The sequence below is a fragment of the Gambusia affinis genome, linkage group LG22 (genome assembly GCF_019740435.1).
Source record: "Gambusia affinis linkage group LG22, SWU_Gaff_1.0, whole genome shotgun sequence".
In the NCBI taxonomy this organism is placed as follows: Eukaryota; Metazoa; Chordata; class Actinopteri; order Cyprinodontiformes; family Poeciliidae; genus Gambusia; species Gambusia affinis.
The window spans coordinates 8,198,595-8,220,660 of record NC_057889.1 but is presented as its reverse complement, the minus strand read 5'-3'; the positions used below and the strand labels follow the sequence as shown (position 1 = coordinate 8,220,660).

At 37.0% G+C, this 22,066-nt stretch overlaps 1 protein-coding gene across 1 annotated transcript; it reads left to right on the top strand.

The window, feature by feature from the left end:
- Positions 1–664: 664 nt before the first annotated feature.
- apobb.1 (apolipoprotein Bb, tandem duplicate 1) lies at positions 665–20,013 on the top strand. Its single transcript, XM_044107329.1, has 30 exons — positions 665–770; positions 1,621–1,834; positions 2,883–2,915; positions 3,009–3,121; positions 3,210–3,355; positions 3,459–3,606; positions 4,011–4,163; positions 4,399–4,523; positions 4,620–4,705; positions 5,972–6,416; positions 6,523–6,637; positions 7,815–7,961; positions 8,051–8,262; positions 8,344–8,539; positions 8,635–8,814; positions 8,924–9,127; positions 9,232–9,399; positions 9,498–9,703; positions 9,795–9,977; positions 10,060–10,190; positions 10,264–10,474; positions 10,549–10,721; positions 10,984–11,144; positions 11,235–11,347; positions 11,437–11,810; positions 12,330–18,263; positions 18,375–18,486; positions 18,579–18,602; positions 18,689–18,875; positions 18,955–20,013. Exons 2-30 carry the CDS (start codon positions 1,780–1,782, stop codon positions 19,189–19,191), a joined length of 10,572 nt encoding a protein of 3,523 aa, XP_043963264.1. The 5' UTR covers positions 665–770; positions 1,621–1,779; the 3' UTR covers positions 19,192–20,013.
- Positions 20,014–22,066: the final 2,053 nt, after the last annotated feature.

Sequence of the window (22,066 nt, the reverse complement as noted above, 5' to 3'; positions counted from 1 at the left end):
TTGGACATTGAGAGCAGATGAAAAGTTATAAAATAGAAGTTTCTCCACAACTATGTCAGAAATAGTTAGACAAAAAAAAAATCACATTTTTTGGTTATTACTGATGAAATTGGATTTAATAAGTCTTTGAGTCATGAGGGTCTTTTTCTATTATACACTATTTGTACCTTATTGTGTCCTGATAAAGTAAAATCCTAGATTTAAAAGTCTTTCTTGTTTTTCCCCTTTGATAGTTTGTCATTTTGCTACTAAGAACTAATTTTATTATGAGAAAAAAAAAAATCCTCTTTGTTTACAAATACTGGATATTTTTCCGTGTCTGCTAAAGGCTAAAAATTGAGTATTTAGTAAAGATTGTGACTGCAGCCACCGCATCACTCTTTTGTACAGACATTTAAAGATCAAAATGCAACTGATCATTGCATAACATTCAGTTTCAGAAACAGAAAAAAAAGTTACAAAAAGAACTAAAAGAAGTAAAGAACTCTGTGATATCTCAAACATTGTGTGGCCATTTGAAATGTGTATTATAAGACAGAATAAAAGGAACAACTGAACAGTTTTGTAAAAAAGCTGACGCAAATAAAACTGCCTTCCCAAATTCTAACAGCAAATCGATGCATGCACGGACCTCTGGGTATTTGTTGATCAAAGTCTCAAAGTTCATCTTCTTACCCCCAAAAAAGTTTGGTAAATGTTTTCTCTGTCTTCACTGTTGACAGTGGAAAAGGAACAACAAGCAGCTGACTCTTGTACCAGAGACAAACGCAGTAAGTACATCTAAAATAACTTCTTTTTTGACTTGATAAGCAATAATTACATTTGAAAGTCCATGTGTGATAAGTTCTTAAATGTCCTTTTAAAAAATGCATGTTAAACAGGTCACAAATGTTAGTGTTTAATATACTAACAGCAACACTGATTAGGTAGATCAATAAAAAAAAAAAAAGAACATTAAATGACCAACTGAACGTAACAGAATTAAGAAAATAAATCTAGAGTAATAGTTATTCTTCAGATCAGAGGTATCAAGTTATAAAGTTTTTGGTACAATTATCTTTTCCCAATAAAGACTGCAGGGACTTTGCATCTAAATCATGTTTTGAACACTCAGTGATCACTCATATGTGACCTAATTCAGACTGCAGCATCAAGCTGGTAAGAGTGAACTTTGAGTTCTGTAGCAAGAATGACATTTTTTGTTTTTTGAAATGATCTGTGGACTAAATCTAATCTCTGCAGTGTTGCACTAGAATATTTGACTAAATCAAATTAAATTATTTTAATCTAAAGAATACAATAGTTAAATTACTTTTATTGACAAGAAGCATATTTATCTTTTTGTGGATGCACATTAGTAGTGTAGTGAACACTAAGCATAATTTCAAAGGCGACAACAAAAGTGCTTAATTGCTGACAACACATCAGATTCCTGTTGAAAGAAACAAATAAAATTAGAGCAAATCAGTAATTTTTAATGACCTTACAAAGAAAAAAATATATCTCTCATTTAACTCAAATACTGTTTGCCAAAAATTGATATCTAAAATAAAGTACAAGTTTTTGTAAGCATGCTTCGATCTACATTCTCAAACCTTTTGCCTTTGTTCCTCCACACAGGAGTGTGCAGTGGACTTTGAGCGTTCAAAGCACTGTCTGTGCTTCGCGGCCCTCTGGCAGAGTCCAGGTGTCAGTATAAAACAGCCGAGCTGAGACGGAGACATCAGTCTTGACTGAGAACTCGCCAACCCGGGAGGAGAGAGCTACAAAGAGCCCGCCATGGGGGTCTCTAAGCTCTGCCTTTTGCTGCTCCTCAGTATATCAGCCTTGGCCCGTGAGTACCTTTCAACACATCTAACATCACAGGTCTATGATTAAATATGCTCATATTTAAAAAGTAAATGTAAAGTACTTTAACATGAATTGCAACTATTTAATGTGTTTTTAAATGTAGCTCAGAGTTACTATAAACTTATGTGTGCAATTTAGAAATGGCAAAAAGCCACTATTTTGCAGATTGCATGTCTTTCAAAGTAAAATCTTTGATTTCAACGTCTTAAGTAACTCAACGTAATTTAAATATACAATTTAAATATACTAATAATAACACTTTCAAAATAGCAACAACTCTGAAAGCTTGCTGCCTATTTATTTTCTAGAATAGGCATGTATCCATGCCTAGGATGAAAATAACTTGATATTTGATGGCATATTTTGATATACAATAAAACTGGAGTAACACTTTATTTAATAAACTTTTACATTTATGTAAGTACTTATATTATTAAGGATTAAGTTTAATTAGTAATACTTTTATAACAAATTTATGTCAGATTATGATTTCTTGGTTAATGTCAAGTTGTCATGACGAAAACATTTTGAATAATTTCAACTTTGTATTAAAAGTGTCATAATTTACCAAATGAGACTTTATGACAACAGTCATAAATATTCATGAAGGCTTACTCATGTTCTCATGTTCATGACAGGTGTTATGTCATGTTTATAATGGTGCCATGACATTCTTATTCACAACCCGTCAAATAAAGTGTTACCAAAACTAGATATTAATTATATTAAATGGTTTACAGTATTTATGATACAGTCTAGTTGTTTATATATATAAAAAATTCTGCTTAAGGCCACAAAAATACCAAATCAATTTGAGGTTAAAACTGTTCAAAAATTGAAGGTGTCACTTTGGATCAGGGGAACTGTGATGACGTCTTTCTGCATTTGCTGACTTTTTGAACACAAACAACCAGTGAATTAAGAAACACTTAAGCATAATAATTTATAACTGCACTAGTACAAGTCAAGTATGCATTGTTATTTTGTTACCCTTTGACAAAACGCTAAATAATCTGATTTTCCATTAACAGTTGCCCAAGATGAAATATTTTCAACCTGTCTGCGTAAGTTGCTTCTGGCATTTTGTTCCTTTACAATGATCAAACACTCATAATACAGAATCAAGATGCTTCAAATCTTTGTTTGATCTCCTCTAGTGGCCCAAAGATACAAGCCCCTGCACAAATATGAATACCAATATGAAGCTGAATCTTTGAATGCCGTCAGTGGGGCCTCTGAGCTCAAGAATGGACCCAAGGCCTCCTGCAAGGTAGCATTGTTTTATGATCATCAGATTTACTTTTTTGTTCTTTTTCTGTTCATAAGACAGAATAAAGAGCTTTTGATTTGTTACACAGGTTGAGATTGAAGTTCCACAGATGTGCAGTTTCATCTTGCACACCACAGACTGCAGTCTGAGAGAGGTGGTGGACACGGATGCAAATGGCAACCCCGTGTTCCTTCCAGCCGCCGGCTCTGACGGCTTTGCCGCCGAAATGGAACGGTAAGATAATCCACCTGAAGTATGGCTGTTAAAAGGAAGAAATAAAAAACTTCTGAAGAAGAATTGATTCATAAATAAAAAGTATTACACATTTTTCTTAAAGGCATCCTCTGAAGTTTGTTGTTGAGGGTGAGTATGACGTGAAGCTGTTCCCTGCGGACGGCGAAACAACAACTATTCTGAACTTCAAGAGAGGCATCGTCTCCGCCCTGGCTGTGCCTCTGCTGGAGGAAGAGAAGAACAGGAACATGGTAGAGAGATTTATTAAGAAAAATGCTTAATGGCTAAATTTAATGGGACCCCTGGAAAAGATGTGCAAAAAGCCTTAAAATAAAAAAATAAAGCACACAAAAAAAATAAATAAAAATGCAATTTTTTTCAGGAATTCCTCTGTGCCAACATTGCTGGCTCTCCTGCAGCAACTTCCTTTTAGAGATTTTTTATTATTTCCATCAGATACATAACTTTACAGAACCGGACGTTGCTGTAACTGTGATCTTGTTAATATAACTATTAATTAATAACTATTTATTAAAGTTTTTACTTATTTTTAAGGCTTTACTGAAGCTGCCATTAAGCATGGGGAGCTCTTTAAATGTATGTTTCCAATTTCCATCATGCATTTATCTTCTCTAATTCTCCATCTTTATGTTAGCCCACCATCCATGGCAAGTGCATGACTTCCTACACGAGCAATGCCAGAGAGGACATTGACACTGACATCAGCCTGCACAGGGATCTGTCCTCATGTGACAAGTTTGTGCCCATAAGAGATCACAGCAGCCCTCTGGCACTTATTACTGGCATGGTAAGACTTCCTAAAGTCATGCTGCAAGGAGATCACAGGAAATGCTTTTGCACAAATAATCTTTTTATTCTAGGCAGATTTGATCGTATTTATTTTTCTGTGTTGAATCTGTGCTTAAATGTGAGATTTAGCAATGCAATTTATAAAACTGTGTTGTTATGTGACGACACAAACAGTTCACCTATGTCTTTTTAAGTGGTCTACAGTACTGACTTCACGCTGTCCTAATTTGTAGCACTATCCATTGGCTCAGCTGCTCAGAAGCTCCCAAACATGTAACTACAAATTTGATAATGAGAAAAAACACATGACTTCCGGTTCCTGCACTGAAGAACACCTCGTCATACCTTTCTCCCACAAGTAAGCCAAATCCTTCAAGAGTCTTATCATTTAATGAACAAAGATTTATGCTTAGATTTCTGTTCACTTATGTTTATATGTTGTTTAATTTTGCAGGGGAAAATATGGATTTACCAATGTTGGAAAGCAGGAGTTGACTCTGGTCCAGGTTTCTTCTCACAATGACCGAGTATTTGAACGTGGTAAGTCCTCTCTTAAAGGTCACTTTTCAGAAATCATAAAATATTTTCAGTCAGCCAATAAGATTAGTTTTATCATATATAAATAGTAAATAGAAATCATATTGGTGAACAGTAAGAACAGAATTGAAGTTATGTTAGCATATTTGTGATTACTTATATGCATAAACTACCAGCATAATTAAATAGACAAAGGATATTTAATTATGAAGGGTAGGAAATGGGGGCACGCTAGAATAAATTAACCATTTGAATCTATGTAATAGTAGCATGATGTGACTATTTGACATTTTAAAGATGTTTAAGGGATATGTTTTTGAACCAGCACTTCGTCCAACCAAAATGTGACTTCAAAAATATCTGTTGTTCAATTTAAGTAAAACGTAGTGCTTTTTCTGAAAGTCACGTAGTTGGCCGAAAAGGTTACTTAACCTGTGATGTGAAAATGTATTTGCCTACTTGCAAATGTGCTTAAAAAAGGCCATGAGTAAATACAAAATGGAGCTTTTACATGATAAATCAAGTATGATTAAAGACATTCTTTGAACGGCTGAGTTCAGTCTTAGTGGTTTTCACTACTACTGCACTTGTAGAATCAAGAAAGTCATCAGTCTGACAACATGAATGTCAAAAAGTCTCAGAAGACAAAACCTCATATTTTGATATAAAGGAAACAAGCCATTAACATCGATCAGTCTGGAAAAGGATCCAGATCTTTTGAGACTCCAGAGAACTGCAGTGAGTTTTATTCTCCACAAATGGAAACAATATTGTAACAGTGACTTTCCCAGTGGTGACTGGCCCACTAAAATGACTCCTAAAGTGCTTTGAGGATTCATTCAGCATGTCAACAAAGAAGCCTGAATAACATCTACAAAACATATTAGATTTATAAAACAAGAAAGAGACTGAAAATAGAACAATGTGAGTGGAATGGTTGCTAAGTAGAAGTAAAAAAAAAAAGAAAGAAAGACAAATATGTGGAAATTTTACTTTGACATATAGAGCACAGTGGATTTGGACACGAAAGCATCATTTTGTATTCACTCTGTCTATATTTGGTCTTGTTGATATTATTCTGATGATATGAAAATCCTTAAGTGTGAAAGACAACAAAAGGAGTGGAAATCTGCAAGAAGAAAATATCTTTCTTGTATTGTATGTAGTGTTATTTTGAATAATGCTGTGGAAAGTTTTGAGGATGTTATTAAACATTTCAAATTGCAGATTCTAACAATTAACACAGGTGTCTGATTGTTTTATATTAAGATAACAATGTAAAGGATCTCACCATGGAGATTGTCGAGGACAAGAGCAGCATCCAGGATAAAGATGCAGCTGTGAATCTCATGAGGCAACTGATCAATTTGCCTGAGATCGAAGGAGAGAGGAGGGCACACCTCTTCCACACCCTCATCTCCACAGTCCGTGGAATGAAGATTGAAACCCTGAAAGCTGCCCTTCCCGAGGCCGTTGTCTTGTCCCGCTTCCTGACCTACCAGGTTCTGGCCCAGTGTGGAACCCCCGAGTGCAGCAGTGCAATCATGCATATCCTCAGGACATTTGACACCTCAGACATTGAGGTTGATGCTGCTGTTTTCGCGTTGGGACTCATGTCCAATCCCTCTGCGCTCCTGATCAATGATTTGCTCGAAATGGCCAAATACAAACCTAGTAAGCCCATCATGTATGCCCTGAGCAATGTTGTCAAACGGTAGGTGACCTTTTCTTTGTTTTGTGTAAAGTTAATCAGAAATACTACTATTCTACCATGTGCATAATTTTACTCTTTTGCATTTATCATTGTGTCTTCTTTACAGATTTTACAAAGTTGAGAAAAAAACTATTCCAGAGATCCACTCTGTTGCTGAGTTCATGGCTTCCCAGTTGGGCGACTGTACCGGGGCGAAGGACCACACATTCATGACACTCAGGGCAAGTATCACACCTGCTACCACAAAATACAAACAAAAATCCAGAATGTACCGAATATGTAATGAAAGTAACATATAAGTATTGAGTGTATTGAAAACATCCACATTTCACTGGTAAATATATTTCTAATGAGTTCTGTGATGTGATATTTATACTGGATTTTGTAATGATATATGTAACTCACATACAGAAACTTAACTAACACATTCACAGTCCAGTAATTTTTGCACAAAGTGGAAGACGTAGGAAATAAGGATCAAACATATTAACCTAAATGTGTTCAATAGTAGAAAATTGTTTTGGTGACAACTTCAAGATGTTTCCGTAATGGGAAAACTCATCAGCTCTACAGTTCTTTAATATGTTTTCAGTTGCATACTGGTTGACTTATTGATTGCATCATCTTGATGTCTCTGAGAGGTTTTGGTGTTACATGTTTGGGAACTTTATCTTGTTGAAAAATACACCTCAGTTTTTCACATTTGTATAAGGAATGTTCAGCAAAAATGTTCCCATTGTTGCTCCTTTAACTGTAGGAGTTTTGCAGAAAAGTAACAAACATCCCACAATGTGATGCTCCTGACTCCAAAATTCTCCTTTTGGTATTTAGGTTGTCAAAAAAACTAATATTTTTATATAAAATAATTCATTTGCATCAAAGTCTACACAATCCATCGTATTTGCAACAATAACACTACAAAGACGCATCTTATGCTATACCTTAGTTATTAGAAAACTTTTCATACACTATTAGTTGTATTATTAGGACAAAACCATTAACTGGCACTGACTGGTAGCAGGATTGCTTTCCAAACGCTGACAGATTTTAGGTGTTTTTGGCTTTTTGCATATTTTCTCCATGCACTCAATACTTTCTCCACGTGTCATTGTACTTACACATACATTTATATTGGTATTGGTGCAGATTTTTAATGTGTGGATTATGTCTGTAGTTACTGATATTCAGTATGAATTTCCATCAGCAAGAATCATTCAAAATATGTTTATTGAGAAAAATGTTCAGGTGCTAAATTCCTAAGTTTAAATCTGCATCGCGTAAATTTTGGGGATAAAAGTCTGAGCTGTCAAACTTCAATGCTTCTTCATCTGAATGTGTTTTTAAGAATCTCCAAGGTGAAGTAATCCCAATTGAAAATTGGCTTGAATTTGTTTTCAGGTGATTGGAAATATGGCTCCAGCTGTGATTCCTATTAGTCCTGCACTACGGACTGCTGTGATCCAGTGTGTGAAGGAGCCTGCAGCCTCCCAAATAGTGCAGCAGGCTGCTATTCAAGTATACAGGCAGATTCCAATCCCAGATGAGGTAAGCAAAACAACTCTAGCCAGTGTTTTTATTTTTTGTCAGTATTTCTTTACTAATCTTATTTTTTGATTGATGTCTGTCGATTGCAGACAAGAGACGTGTTTATGCAGGTGCTTTTGGAGAACAACAACCCTGTCCAAGAACGCATTGCTGCATATCTTATAATTATGAAGGACCCACAGCCGAGTGAGCTCACACAGCTGATCAATACTTTGTCCAGTGAGGCTAACCAACAATTCAGGAGCTTCGTAATCTCCCACATAACCAACATTCTGTCCTCGACTGAACCAGAAACCGAAGAGTAAGATCGAGCAATGCCACAGAATAAAATGCCGCCACATTTATTGTTATTCTTTTAGTAGAGTGTGTTTTCTTTCTACAGCCTGAGACAGAAAATTCAGGATGCCCTGCAAGGCAATGAAATCGGACCCACAATGGACCCAATCAAGTTTTCACGCAACTATAAGATTGGATCAGTGCAGGGCAATATGATTTTTGAGGGTGTCAGCTACTTGCCCAAGGAGGTTATGCTTGAAATGACTCTGAGGGCTTTCGGCTTTGAGTTTGACATGATGGAGGTAAACACTTTAAACTATTTGACATCTTTTGTGCCCTAAGGAATTTTGTTAAGCTAAAACAGTTTCTTTGGGATAAAAAAACTCAATCTTTGCAGATTGGTATGACAGGTGAAGGATTTGAACCAACAATTGAGGCCCTGTTTGGAGAGGATGGTTTTTTCCCCGATACTGCCCTAAAGACAATGTACTTTGTCTCTGAAAATATGCCACAAGCAGTCAATGAGATCCTGGAGAATGCCATACCTGCATTGAAGAGAAATAGGATGAAGAGGGAGGTACTTCAAGCAGCATTCTTTACTCACATATATTCATCTCATGTTTGTTGGGGAGGTCAGGTGGTTGCAGAGCAGGCCGTTTTAAAAAATTTTGTATGTTTTTATGTAGACCTCTAACAACCTGGTGAGCGAGGTCAGACAAAACCTTGTGAAGCTGGTCAATGAACTGAAGACTGCACAGACTCCGGAAGCAATGGTTTACCTGAAACTGTTGGGAAATGAGCTGGGATATCTCAGGACTAATGACATCAAGGATATGACCTACTCTGCTGGCATGGTGATTGACAAGATGCTCAAGATGTTTCCACATGAAGTGAGTTCAAAAAGCAGAACCTATCAGTCCTTGTTGAAAGTTAGTTTTTGCTAAAAATCCATAATTTATTTGCTAAATGTCCTTTGTGGACTTTTTTGGCACAGATACTAAGATCCCTGATGACTAGCCCTGACAACACAATCTTTGCCCACTACATCTTCATGGACAATGAATTCTTCCTTCCAACTGTTACTGGAGTACCTCTAAGGATCGCACTGTCTGGTACTTTCACCCCAGGCTTCAAAGGTGGACTTCAGATAGCTCGCGACATGGTGATTATTTGTGGCTGTGGTAACAGGATGCTTATAACATTTTCACAGCATCAACTCAAGTCTTATTGCATCAATCTTTCTACTGTGTTTCCCTACAGAGCACAGCCACATTCATGCCATTTGGTGCCATTGAGTTTGTCACTCAGTTTGGATCCCACATCCCTGAATATGTCAATTCTGGACTAGAGATGCACACTAACATCTTCCATGAAAGTGGGATCAGAGCCAAGGTCTCAATGGGAAGTGACCACGTTAAGCTGACTATTCCAGCTCCAACAAACCCTACCAAGCTAATCCAAATAACGTAAGCTATACAAAAAAAAATGCTCAAACAGTTTTTATTTTTAAGTATAGCTTTCAGGCATACTTAAATTCTTGCTACTTTTCCAATTTAGAAACTCCTTTGTGGCAGTAATCGGATCAGACGTGAAAATGTTACCTCCAGTGGTGAAAGATAAAGTTGAATTAAATAAGTGCACACCTGCCTTCTTTGGCATGAAATACTGCTCTTCTCTGCAGTACACTGATGCATTCTCTCATGAAACAGCACCCTACTTCCCCCTGACCGGTGACAGCAAGTAAGTTTGAAATTCCTTACTACCAGTAATGTCAAAAATAGCATGTCATTAACTAACAGGTTCTGTTAACTGAACAACACAGATTCGTTGTGGAGCTCCAAACCACAGGAGAAGTTACAGAGTACACAGCCACTGTTACATACAAGGTCCTCCAGGAGGGAGAAGAGGGCCGGGAGAAGGTTGATGTTTTGAAGTTTATCTTGAGAGCTGAAGGTAGGAATCAAAATAAATGTTGCTTTAATTGGATAAATCAAGAAGGATTAAGTCATCATTGCATGATCAACAGGAGCAGCGCCAACTGAAGCCCAACTGGAGATGAAATACAACAGAGAAAAGAATCTCATCACAGCAGACGTTCAGATTCCTGACTTTGATGTGGAAGTCGGACTCAGGCTCGGTGTCATTGATGGGAATACTCAAGTCAAAGGAACTCATTCCATCTTTCTTGATTTCATCAACCAGAACGTCCCTCAGCTTTCCCTGATTGCACGTGCTAAGTAAGAAATGCAATATGAATTCATAAAATAACAATAATGGGGTCCTAGATTAACTGGCTGATATATTTTTTCAGTTTGATGGAAACAAAGAAAGGCATGCTGCAAGTCCAGCTCCTGGTGCCCTCTATCAGCGCTGAATCCACTGTCACTGCTAGTTTGAAACGCAATGATATACTGAAACTGGAGCTTGAGAATGAAATTAAGGTCATGGATGTATCCTCTGAGCAAAAAATTAAAATGAAATACGGTAATCCATTTTACTGTCATCTATTTTTCTTATGTGTAAGAAAGTTTGACTGCAACTAATTCTACTTTGGTAGTTGTCTAATTGGAAATACATTGACAGCAACTAGTTTGTGGTAGAGTGCACCAAATAATTGATTCATTGAACTAGTCACCAAAATCTCTTTGAACTTACCTCCCTTTTCCAAACTCTTTTTAAAACTGATTCATTAATAAATGACAGATCTTTTTAAGTATATAATGCAGATATTGAATTACGTTTTCAGATGGCAGAAAGATTGAGCTGGAGTTCAAGACTGACATGGACACAAAAACCACCTCCTTGCCTAATGGTGACATCATTCGGCAGTATGGCAATAAGATTCTTGACATGCAAGTGGCACAGACCGACATGAAAGTTCGTCATATCTTCAGAAAGTTTGTGGAGGTATATGTCCTTCATCAGAATTTATTTGTCAGAGATGTGAACAAAGCAAAAACAACAATAACAATAAAAACATGCCTGTGATTTCTTTAGGCAGCAAACAGCTACATGGAAAAGTATGGTGCTGAAATGCTCCCTTTCATGGAAAACTTCAGATTGCCCGACATACCAGATATTTCCTTGCCAGAGAACCTCTTCCTGAATACGTAAGATTAGTAAATCAAAGCTAATTTTAATAGTACGTGTTTACATAATCAAAAACATCTATATATGGGACTTGCTTTTTTTTTAACAGTGACACAAAGGCCATCTTCTACTTCAACGATGATTGCTTCACATTTGTAATCCCCCTGCCTCTAGGAGGAAAGACACGGGCAGACCTAAATTTCCCACCAGCTCTAACCATTCCTAGGCTGTCTATACCCCAGCTTGGATTGGAAATTGCTGCCAGAGAAATCCCGATGCCCGACTTTACTGTTCCCAAGAGTTTCACTAAGTCTGTTCCTCTCTTTAGCAAAGTTGAACTTTCAACTTTGATAAACAGCAATCTCTATGATGTGGAGGCAACATTTGCAGCTGGAAAAGATGTTGTAGAACCACCTAGCTATTCTGCAAGGTTTGATGCAAAAGGAACTTCCCCAATTGACATCCTCTCCGTAGCAGTTGAAGGTATTTTATGATTGATAAACACGTTAATCATTTCCATCATCTTTCATTCAGTGAAGAGATACTTTGGTCTCTTTTGTCAAAATATTCTAGCTAGTTTTTTTTATTACAACTATTAATACAGTTCTGAAATCATTTGGCCACTTTGCATAAGATTGCTTTTTCCTCTAGGTGTCACCAATATGTATTTAAACTGTCAATAACAAAAGAGCTTCCTTTTAGAATAACTAATGGAGGTTTCCCAGAAAACCTTTTTTAAAAATAACAAAAAGTTTTCCCATGAAATGTATAGCAGGCTAAGTAGCCTGATTAAAACCAGCTCATAACCTTAAGTGTGCTTGTATAAAAGCCTGACCAGTTGCTGACATGTTTTTGGAAAAGTAGAGACACTATGCTATACATTTCATGGGAAAAATTTTAGAAATTTCATTTGATTGGTCGTACATAATTATTAGGGCATCATAATTAGTAGGTCATCTAGCTATTCTTCACATATGTTTTTCTCTTTTCTTTTATGTTTAGGTTCTGGGATGGTGTCCGTAACCGAATCCATCAAGGCTCATTTGAGAAGCTCTTTAACCCATAAATTATTCGAAGCTAGTTTCAGTACTGAAGAAGATGGAATTATCTCAGACAAATTCACTTTGAAATCGAGCACCAAAATCGAAGCCACAAGTCCATTTGGTATTAATGCAAAACTACAGCACACTATCATGACTGAAATCAACACTCAAGGAATTGATGTCGACAACAACTTTGAGGGATTGTTCAAGGCTGGACCAATTTATGGCACAACCTCTTCAGTCCAGGCAATTTCTGTGTTCCCATTCAGGTCAGAGGCAAAGATCGATTCTAAAATCCAACTTAATTCAACCATTTTTAAAGCTGAGAACCAAATTTTAGGGTCCCTTAGCAATGGTGAATTTTTGGTTAAATCAAACACCAAAGCCTTGGAGGACATCTTCACACATGTCGCAGAAATTTCTTTCAAAGAGAGTCAGCTGACAATGAAATGTGATGCAAGTGCTCATGCTCTTGGTCTCAAGATTAACAACCAGGCTGAAGCCTCTGCTGGTGCTGGTAGAGCCACTATAAGAATAGAGACGAATGGAGACTACTCTGACAATCGTGTTTACTCCATACTTATGTCCACCTTTGATGACAATGGTCTGACAGTAAGCTGCAATGCCAACATAAAGCTTTTTGAGAATGAAGTTACACATGAGGCCAAACTGAAAATGAACAAAGATGGCTTAAGCACAAGTGGAACAACTACTCTCCAAAGCCCACTCTCTTTAGAAAACAGCTTCAGTGCTGGAATAGATGCTTCAAGAGCAATTCTATCCATTACCAACAAGGCTGCAATTCATGATATCAAAGTGGATAATTCCAACATTCTGACAATCACTCTTTCTAGTCTGGACTTCAGCTCAAAGGTGGAAGCTGGTGCAAGTGAATATGCCTCTTATAATCACAATATCATATTTGGCCTGAAACCTCATACTGCCTCTGCAAGCATTAACAACCACCTGAAACTGTTGGATGCCAGTTTTGATAATGATGCACAGTTACTGGCAGAATTTTACAAGATTGACTTGACTGGAAAACTGACAGCCCTATATGGAGTAGACGAAATAAAGCACACATACCAGATTAATTATGCAGATCTAAGTGCAAATGCAAAATACAGCACCACTGGAAAGGTATTTGGCACTCACATGATCCATAACACTGAGCTTGAAATTGTTGGCCTTGCTGCAAGGTTTAGTAACGATGTCCGCTTTAACTCAAAGCCTATTCGCTTTGACCACACCATGCGCTGCAATTTTGTTCCTTTTGATTTCAACCTTGATGCCATGTTCAGTGGAGACGGAGATATTACCTTCTATGGACAGCACAGTGCCCAACTTTACGGCAAGTCCTCTCTGAGAGCACAACCCCTTGTTTTAGTCAGCTCCCATGAATGTAGAGCATCAATGACCCAGAAGCTAGATAACGGCCTTTCCTTTGAGACCACATATGTTAACAACATAAATATTGTCCTAACACCCCAGGAGCAAAAAACAAGTTTTAAAGTTAAATCTAAAATGAATCAGCATGAACTTAGTCAAGGCGTAGAGATTTATAATATTCAGGAGAGGGTTGGAATTGAGTTTCGAGGCACAGTCCTTACAAACATCATTAACACAGCCTCCACAGAGAACCAAGATTTCACCATCTCTGGCTTCCTCAAATATGACAAGAGCACACTAAGTCATATTATTCATGTCCCCCTGATTGAAAGTCTGCCTGTCTTCATGGAGCGCATCAAGCAATTAATTGTGGTTGTAGCAGAATCTCTGCAAAATTTCCTCAACAAAAGTGAGGTGAGGGCAAGACTTGAGACTCTTCCCAAGGAAATAAGTGAACTTATTGCTCAAATTAACTTAGAAGACAAAGTGAATCAGTTGAAACAGCTATTCAGTGATTTTAGCCAAAATTTTGTTATCACCAGCGAGAATGTGGATGCAGCTTTGAATAGCCTTAAGAGAGCCATAAAGACATTTTTCACCAATCTCTCATCTTATATCCAAACCTTCGCTGACTTCCTCTACCACAATTTCAGTCAGGAGATAGAAAAGGTTCTGGAAAACTTGAATGACCTCAAAGATAAAGTTGTTAATGTGATTGAAACTATAAGTGAACTGATCCAACAAATTGACCTAGAAAAACTTAAAGGCAGCAGTATTGAATTTCTGTCTGATATTGAAGCCCAATTTCAGATCAAAACTATAGTACAGGCCACCATGACTAAAGTTAAAGATACAATTAACTACTATGACTTCTCAGACCTAATGACATCATCTGAAGACATAAAACAGCTAATTGAGTTCTTTGTTTATTCTATTCCAGAAAACATAGTGAGTAGTACAATAGATAACATTAAGCGTGAGATTCATGACTTTGACCTTGTTGGCAAAATTAATGTAATTATTAATAAGATGAAAGAGTTAGTTGTATATCTTCAAGTTGATCAAAAGGCTCAGGTTGTCTTGGAAAAAGCAGAAGACCTTATTAAACAACTGAGAATTCAGGAAACTATCCAGGCTGCTGTAAAAATTGTGAAGGATTCAGACATCTTCAGCAGTTTTATAGAAATCTTTCAAGACACTACTGACTACTTTAAAACAACTGAGGTTAACGATATAATTGAACAGTTTAATTTGTATATTGAAACCATGCTCCAAGAGTTAAAGTCCATTAACTACAATGACATTGTGGCCAACACTAATCAAATTATTGAAGAGTATAGAAATTACTTAAATGAGATCATCAGGACTCTCAAAATTTCGGAGAAACTTGAGGCGGCACGAGAATTTGCCAATGTAATACTATCATCTATTCGAGACTTCATAGAGCATCTGAGAGAGATAAAAGCTGCAAACGTAGTTAATTCTGCAACAGACATCTATGAACATGTCATCAAGACATTTGCTGAATTCATAAAAGAGAAAATAAGAAATCTTGACATCAGAGAAATACTTGTCGAATTTTTGAATGGGGTCAATTTCTTCTTCAGAATTGGAATAGATATTACTGCAAACAACATACGTCATGTTATTAGTATAATAAAAGAAGTGTTGCCTAATGAGAAAATTGTTGATGAGGTTTCGCAGATCGTTAAAAGTCTTCTGGAAGAAGTGAGATCAGCTGAAATCAATGTGCCGTCTTTCACCATTCCTCTCACAGATCTTGTTGTGCCTTCCACAAAGCTAAAGCTCTATTGGAGGCTTGATATTCCACCAGAAATCAACATGCCTGAGTTTACCATCTTGGGCATGTACACTGTGAAAGCTTTCAGTGTTTCATTTGATGATATCAATCAGAAGATCATTGAATTTATTGATTTCATTGTAAACATTGAAATCAAAATGCCAAATCCAGATGCTTTCTTTGGAGAATTGACTTTGAATTACCTCCCAACACTTCCTCAGATCACCTTGCCAGAAATCCCTCTTTTAGAAGTCACATTTCCCAGTATTCCGCAAGTAAATACAGAAAAGTTTGCTAAAGCTCTTGAGATTCCAGAAATAAAGCTGCCAACAATTCCAAAGGAGATTATGCTTCCATGCTTTGGTAAACTTCACGGTGAGATTAGATTCCAATCTCCCATGTACACTATAAAGACATCTGCCGAGTTTGAGAACTCCACTGTGAACAACATGTCACCTTTATTCACTGGATCCTTTAGTTCTCAGGGCACATCTCCCACTTCGGAAATTCTTAATTATAAGCTTGACAGCAATGCTCGCATCGCAATCCCAAAGATGAGACGTCTTGTCCTTGCAGAAACTTTAACATTCAATCACACTTATCTAGGTGTTGACCATCAGGCATCTGTGACTCTGTATGGTCTTTCAGCCCAAGCACAAGCAAAAACCACAGTTAAGGTTGATACGGCACCCTACTCGGCCAACTTGATGAACAGAGCCTTTATTGCGGTGACAGGAGGAATGACCTCTACTGTTGATACAACTTACAATCATGTAGTAAATATACCATTTGCTGATATTTCAAGCGACATTACTGCAACTCAGAAGTCAGTTGTGCTGCAAAATGGCTTAACTCTAAATTTTGAGGTAGATAGTACAGGAAAAGGGAAAATTAACAGTCATGATTGCAATCACAAGAGCAAGTTTGAGCTTTCTCTCGACCCCAGCACTGTCCGTCTATCCTTCACCGGTGACACAGACTCTGAAATCCTAAAAATGAAACAGCTCATTACAGCTGAATCTGGCACTTTTAGATACTTTAAGTTTAGTGTTCAGAATGAGGGAGAGGCACCATTCATCAAGAGTAACCTTGAGGCATCAGGACTTGCCAATCTTTATGATAGGAAGTTTGAGATTAAAGCAAAACATGACACTGAACTGTATGGTGCGGATAGCATAGTAGTCTCTAACACAGCCAATTTCAAAGTCTACCCTCTTGAAGCTTTCTTTGAAATACAAAACAAAGCAAATGCCAAGGTCAACATTTTCAAATCTCTGAATGCCAAGATAGACCTGCAGAATGATTTCTTGGTCATCATGAGATCTGACTTTCAGAAGCTGAATGCAGCCTTCCGGGCTCGCCTCAATCAGTACAAAATTTTCTCCAACTTCACTGCAGATAATACCAGAAATTATGCTGGTGTCTTAATTGAAGTGAATGGTCAGACTGATCTGTCCTTCCTGGAATATCCAATTAGCATTCCTGAACTTGACCTACCCTTAGTGAATTTCAATTCTCCACCTATTGATGATTTGAACTTGTTTGAGAAGACTGGACTCAAAAATATCCTGTCTTCTACTGAGCAGACTTTCAATATGGATGCCAAGATCATTTACACGAAAAGCACCACTGCCCCAATAACTGATGTGATGGGTCTGATTCAGATACCCAAGATGGGTAAACTGAACTCAGAGTATTCTTTTAAGTCTGCAATTATAAACCTTAATGCTGAGACTTTGCTTTTTGCTGAAGATGATCTTGTGTTCCGCCTAGGAGCTACCACTACATCTGTGTTTGAAGGTCTGAACACAAAACTCAAAGGAACCACCAATCTGAGCACCAAGAGAGGAATTAAGATAGCCAATTCTCTCTCCCTGGAAAATTGTTACATTAAAGGCACACATGACAGTACCTATACCATGAACACTGTCTCTGTATCGACATCATCAATTATTGCCCTACCTATACTCAATCTGGAAGCAAGCCAAAATCTGATTGCAAATCCACATTCCAAACCCAAAGCCCTGTCCACTCTAAGGCTAAAGGGTGATTTCAACATTCCCATTATAAATGCTATTGGAAAGGTTGAGGCAGAGCACACTGTGAAAGTGGAAATAGATGAAGAGTACCTTTCAGTGGAGTCATCCCTTAAGTCAAATATGGACAGCACAGCACTGGAAAACTATCTAGTTTTAGGTGTTCTGGACAATCAGGCTGTTGTGTACCTAAATACAAACACTGTCCGCTCAACTTGCAAGTTTATTACTGATGCCAAGCTTAATCATGGCACCACCAAAGTCCTTGCCATAGATGTAAACCACCAGTTGGCTGCGGAAGCCTCAATGGGCCGTCTTTTTGTAGAGCTTGCCCATTCAAGCAACAATGGAGCAAACTTGTTAAGTTTCAAAACTGAGGGAAAACACAGTGCAAAGGCAATTATTGACTTTGAACCTTTATTATTGAAAGCTGATATTGAGATTGATATACAACAGCCTAACAGCCTGGGAGACCTTGCTTACTTTGAAAAGACTGTTGTTGAACTGAACCCATCCAAGCAAAAGTTGACCACAAATGCTAAGCTTGCTAGTCCAGTGTACAACACAAACATGTTCACTGAAGTGGAATGGAGTTCCCCTGCCCTCAAGATCACGTTTAGATCCATTACCACTTCTCCTATTGTGGTTTTGCAATATGATATGGAAGGTGAGTTGATTAAAATAGTTCTAATATATCCATTACCATCCATAACCCTAACCCTACCCTAACTAACATACTGCTGACCTCAGAAGTAAATATTTATATTCCTTCTTCAAGGTTCCACCACTGTAACGTTTGAGAATGACCTCCTGAAAATGGCCAGCAATTTTGTCCTGACTAAATCTCACCTCAACATGGATGTCGAACATGTCATTGTTCAAGCTTGGGGGTAATATTTTACATTTTGACACATTTTAGATGATTGAGAATAACATTCAATATAAGCAACAGATGTTAAAGTGCTTTTCTGTCCTGTTTAAGGAGGAACCACCAAGCTGATGAAAGGTAAATATTATCCATAGATATTCATGCTGGTATTTGATAATTTGTTCATAATTCTTTTTTATCAAAATGCTTGTTTTCTCTGACAGTGATGTCCAACATAAGTTGAATCTTGGTATCACCAGTCCTATGTTCACTGATCTGAGGCTACTCTATGATGCACAAAGAGACCATGTTAATGTCTCTGTTTCTACTCCATCGTCTGGCTTCTTTGGCCTTCAACTTGATTGCAGAGACCCATCCCAAATGAGTGCTAGGTTCTATGGTCGTTCTCCTGTAAGTTTTTTTTACAAAATAACTACCATTTCGAGATTTAAAAAAACTGACTGCTTTAACATCCCTTTTCTCTATGCAGATGTCCTCAGAAATTGATTTTGACATCTTGCTGATCTCTACGACCAACATGAACATTTTGTACATGATGGCACCTGAGGATCTGGTTAAAGAATTGTCTGACAAATACCAAATCACAAGCAGCATGGAGATGCTCCAGCATTCTGTTACTAACCATGTCAGTGAAGCCTATAATATCGCAATCAGTTATGATGTTCAAATGACCCAGATATCCATTTTCTTGAGGAACACTGAATGATGAGTTGACCACTCTTCCCGAACTCCTAAAGAAGCTAACCGGCAGCCTTGCTAGTAAGGTGTAGGCAATCAATCAGTTCATCTATGCAAACATGGAGGAGTACTATGACTATTTTCTTGAGAAATTTAGCAATCTTGAAGTGGAATAGACAAGTGGTGAGGTGATTACTGGAAGGCAGATAATTGAGGTCAAAGTAAGTATCAAAAAGATCTTTGATGACATCATAGACTTTGTGAAAAATATTGAGAGTTTTGACATGATGCTGGAAAAGTAAAAAGACAACCCTGAAGGCAGTGATTGAGAAAACACAGGAGTTTGTCGATTCTATCAAGTCTGAATATTTAGATGTAGTGTTCATCAACTTCAAACAGGTCTACTGGGAGGTTGTTACAGCAGTTAAGAAAATAGTTGACCAGATTCCTCCTTTCAACTTGGATGGAATCAGCAAACTGTCTGAGCCCATTATGGACAGGATCATTGAACTAACACATCAGTTAAACAATGCAATTTATGGTCTTGTGCAGCAAACTTCAGAGGAAGTACAAGCGAGGACAAGCAATGGCAAGTTTGAGATTGACCTTCTATTTCATTTTCAGGATTAAATAACCCACCTAGACTGAAAACCTAAGTCTGCATGTTACAATCTGTTCACCACACATGTTTGGAAAGAGTGTGAACAACTCAATTGTATTTATAGGTGTGTTTTATACAACACCTGTCACATTCTTTTAATTGTAATTGGTTTCTACTGTATAAATTCTGACCTTGTAGCATTTTACTGGAACTCAAACAAAAAATAAAAGCCAGTATTACAAACTTTAAGTGACTGATTTACTCCATTTGTTTGTACTTGCATAAAGGCCAATAAAACCCTAGGAAAAGACTATTTTTTTAATATAATTTTGGGCTGAACTTTACACAGTGTTTTGGGCTTCACACCCTGTTTGACAGTTCATTGATTGGAGTCTCCGAAAATGCTTGTCATTAATGAAAGATGTTGAAGGAAGTTAGCAGAACTCCCTTCAACAGGTGAAGTAGTAGTAGAGTTGTTAGGACTTTTAAAGCTGGTTATATCAATGACTGTTCAGCAGTGATGTCAAAACGCACAAATTCAATATACAGCACTTTTTAATAACAAGTAATCTATCACATTACTATTTTCAAATGAACAATCAGATTAAAATTGTTTATTCAACAAGTGTATTACTATTTACATATGCATTACATATGTGATGCAAAAACTGATGTTTCCGTAAACATCAAATGTGAATTTGCTGCATCATTCTGCTGATATGAAACTGGACAAGAAAGGATGTTGAAAAGAAACCTTCAAGTGAACATTTGAGCTCACTGAGTAATTCTAATGATATTTCCACGCTTCCAAGTATTACATTAACAATAATAGCTAGGTCATTTGACTTGGCACTTCTCAGTGGAGGATGGTTGTTTACACCGCAGGCAATATCCGGTAAGCTTTGTGGGGTCGAATTAACTGATGCATTACATATGTCATAGCCAAATCTTAGCGATAGGGTAAAATTTAAGACTTCAGCAGAGTTCAAGTCTCCAGTAAGCAATCGTTTCTCAATAGCCGAGGGTTCAAACCCTCTCTATGAAGTAAAGCGTAGCACAAGAAGTGAAAATCCTGAGTTTATATTTACAGTGATAGTTATTAATGTGCATCAGGTCTGCTGTTTTTAATTCTTTGTTGACATTTAATATACACTGATAAAAAATATTCTGCTCTATATAGTCAAATCATAGGGCAAGAATTTGCATAATTTATTAATTTTGAAGAAGCAGGACTTACTCATTTCTTCACATGAAACATAAAATACAAGTAAAGTGAACTTAATTTAGTCACGTAGACTGTAGGTCCAAACCATGGTGGGCCGTTTAGGACAAAACTAAGTTTTTGCTCACACACACTACTACACGCCTACACACTCACTTACACCACTAAAATTGCACACATACACTATTAAAATATCACACACGCACACATTTTTTCTCTCAGCGTATGAGAGAAAAATTGTGTGTGATATGTTAAAATATATATGTGCAAGTTTAAGTCTTATAAGTGTGTGTGTCTGTAGTAGTGTGTGAGAGAGAAAAATTGTGTTTGTGTGTGTGAAATGTTAAAATATACATGTGCAAGTTTAAGTCTTATAAGTTTTGTGTGTCTGTAGTAGTGTGTGTGAGAGAAAAATTGTGTTTGTGTGTGTGAAATGTTAAAATATATATGTGCAAGTTTAAGTCTTATAAGTGTGTGTGTCTATAGTAGTGTGTGAGAGAGAAAAATTGTGTTTGTGTGTGTGAAATGTTAAAATATATATGTGCAAGTTTAAGTCTTATAAGTGTGTGTGTGTCTGTAGTAGTGTGTGAGAGAGAAAAATTGTGTTTGTGTGTGATATGTTAACAGCGTATATGTGCAGTTTTAGTATTACAAGTGTGTGTGTGTGGGTGTGTGTGTGTGTGTGTGGGTGAGTCCGTAGTAGTGTGTGTGAAAGAAAATATTGTTTTTTTCCCTAAACAGTCCCTCATAAAATAGTTTCTGTAAACACTGACATGATGTAGAAAAAGTATAAAAAAACATTTTCACACTTTTGTATTTTTTCTTTTCAAACATGACATCCCTTTTAGAAAGCACCAAATAAAAACACAAAAACAATTTTTTTCTCACTGTCTGAAGTGAAGTCAGACCAAATGTTCCTTGTTTTATGTTAGAATAAAATTGTTTCCATTTTTTAAATGGTAGAAATCTTAGCAACTACTTTTTGTTTTCTCAAATTCAAACGTTTATTTACAGTTGGCTAGCACCAGCATCTAGTTTTTAAACTGTATGATTTGGGTATCCTTCCACAAGCTTCTCACA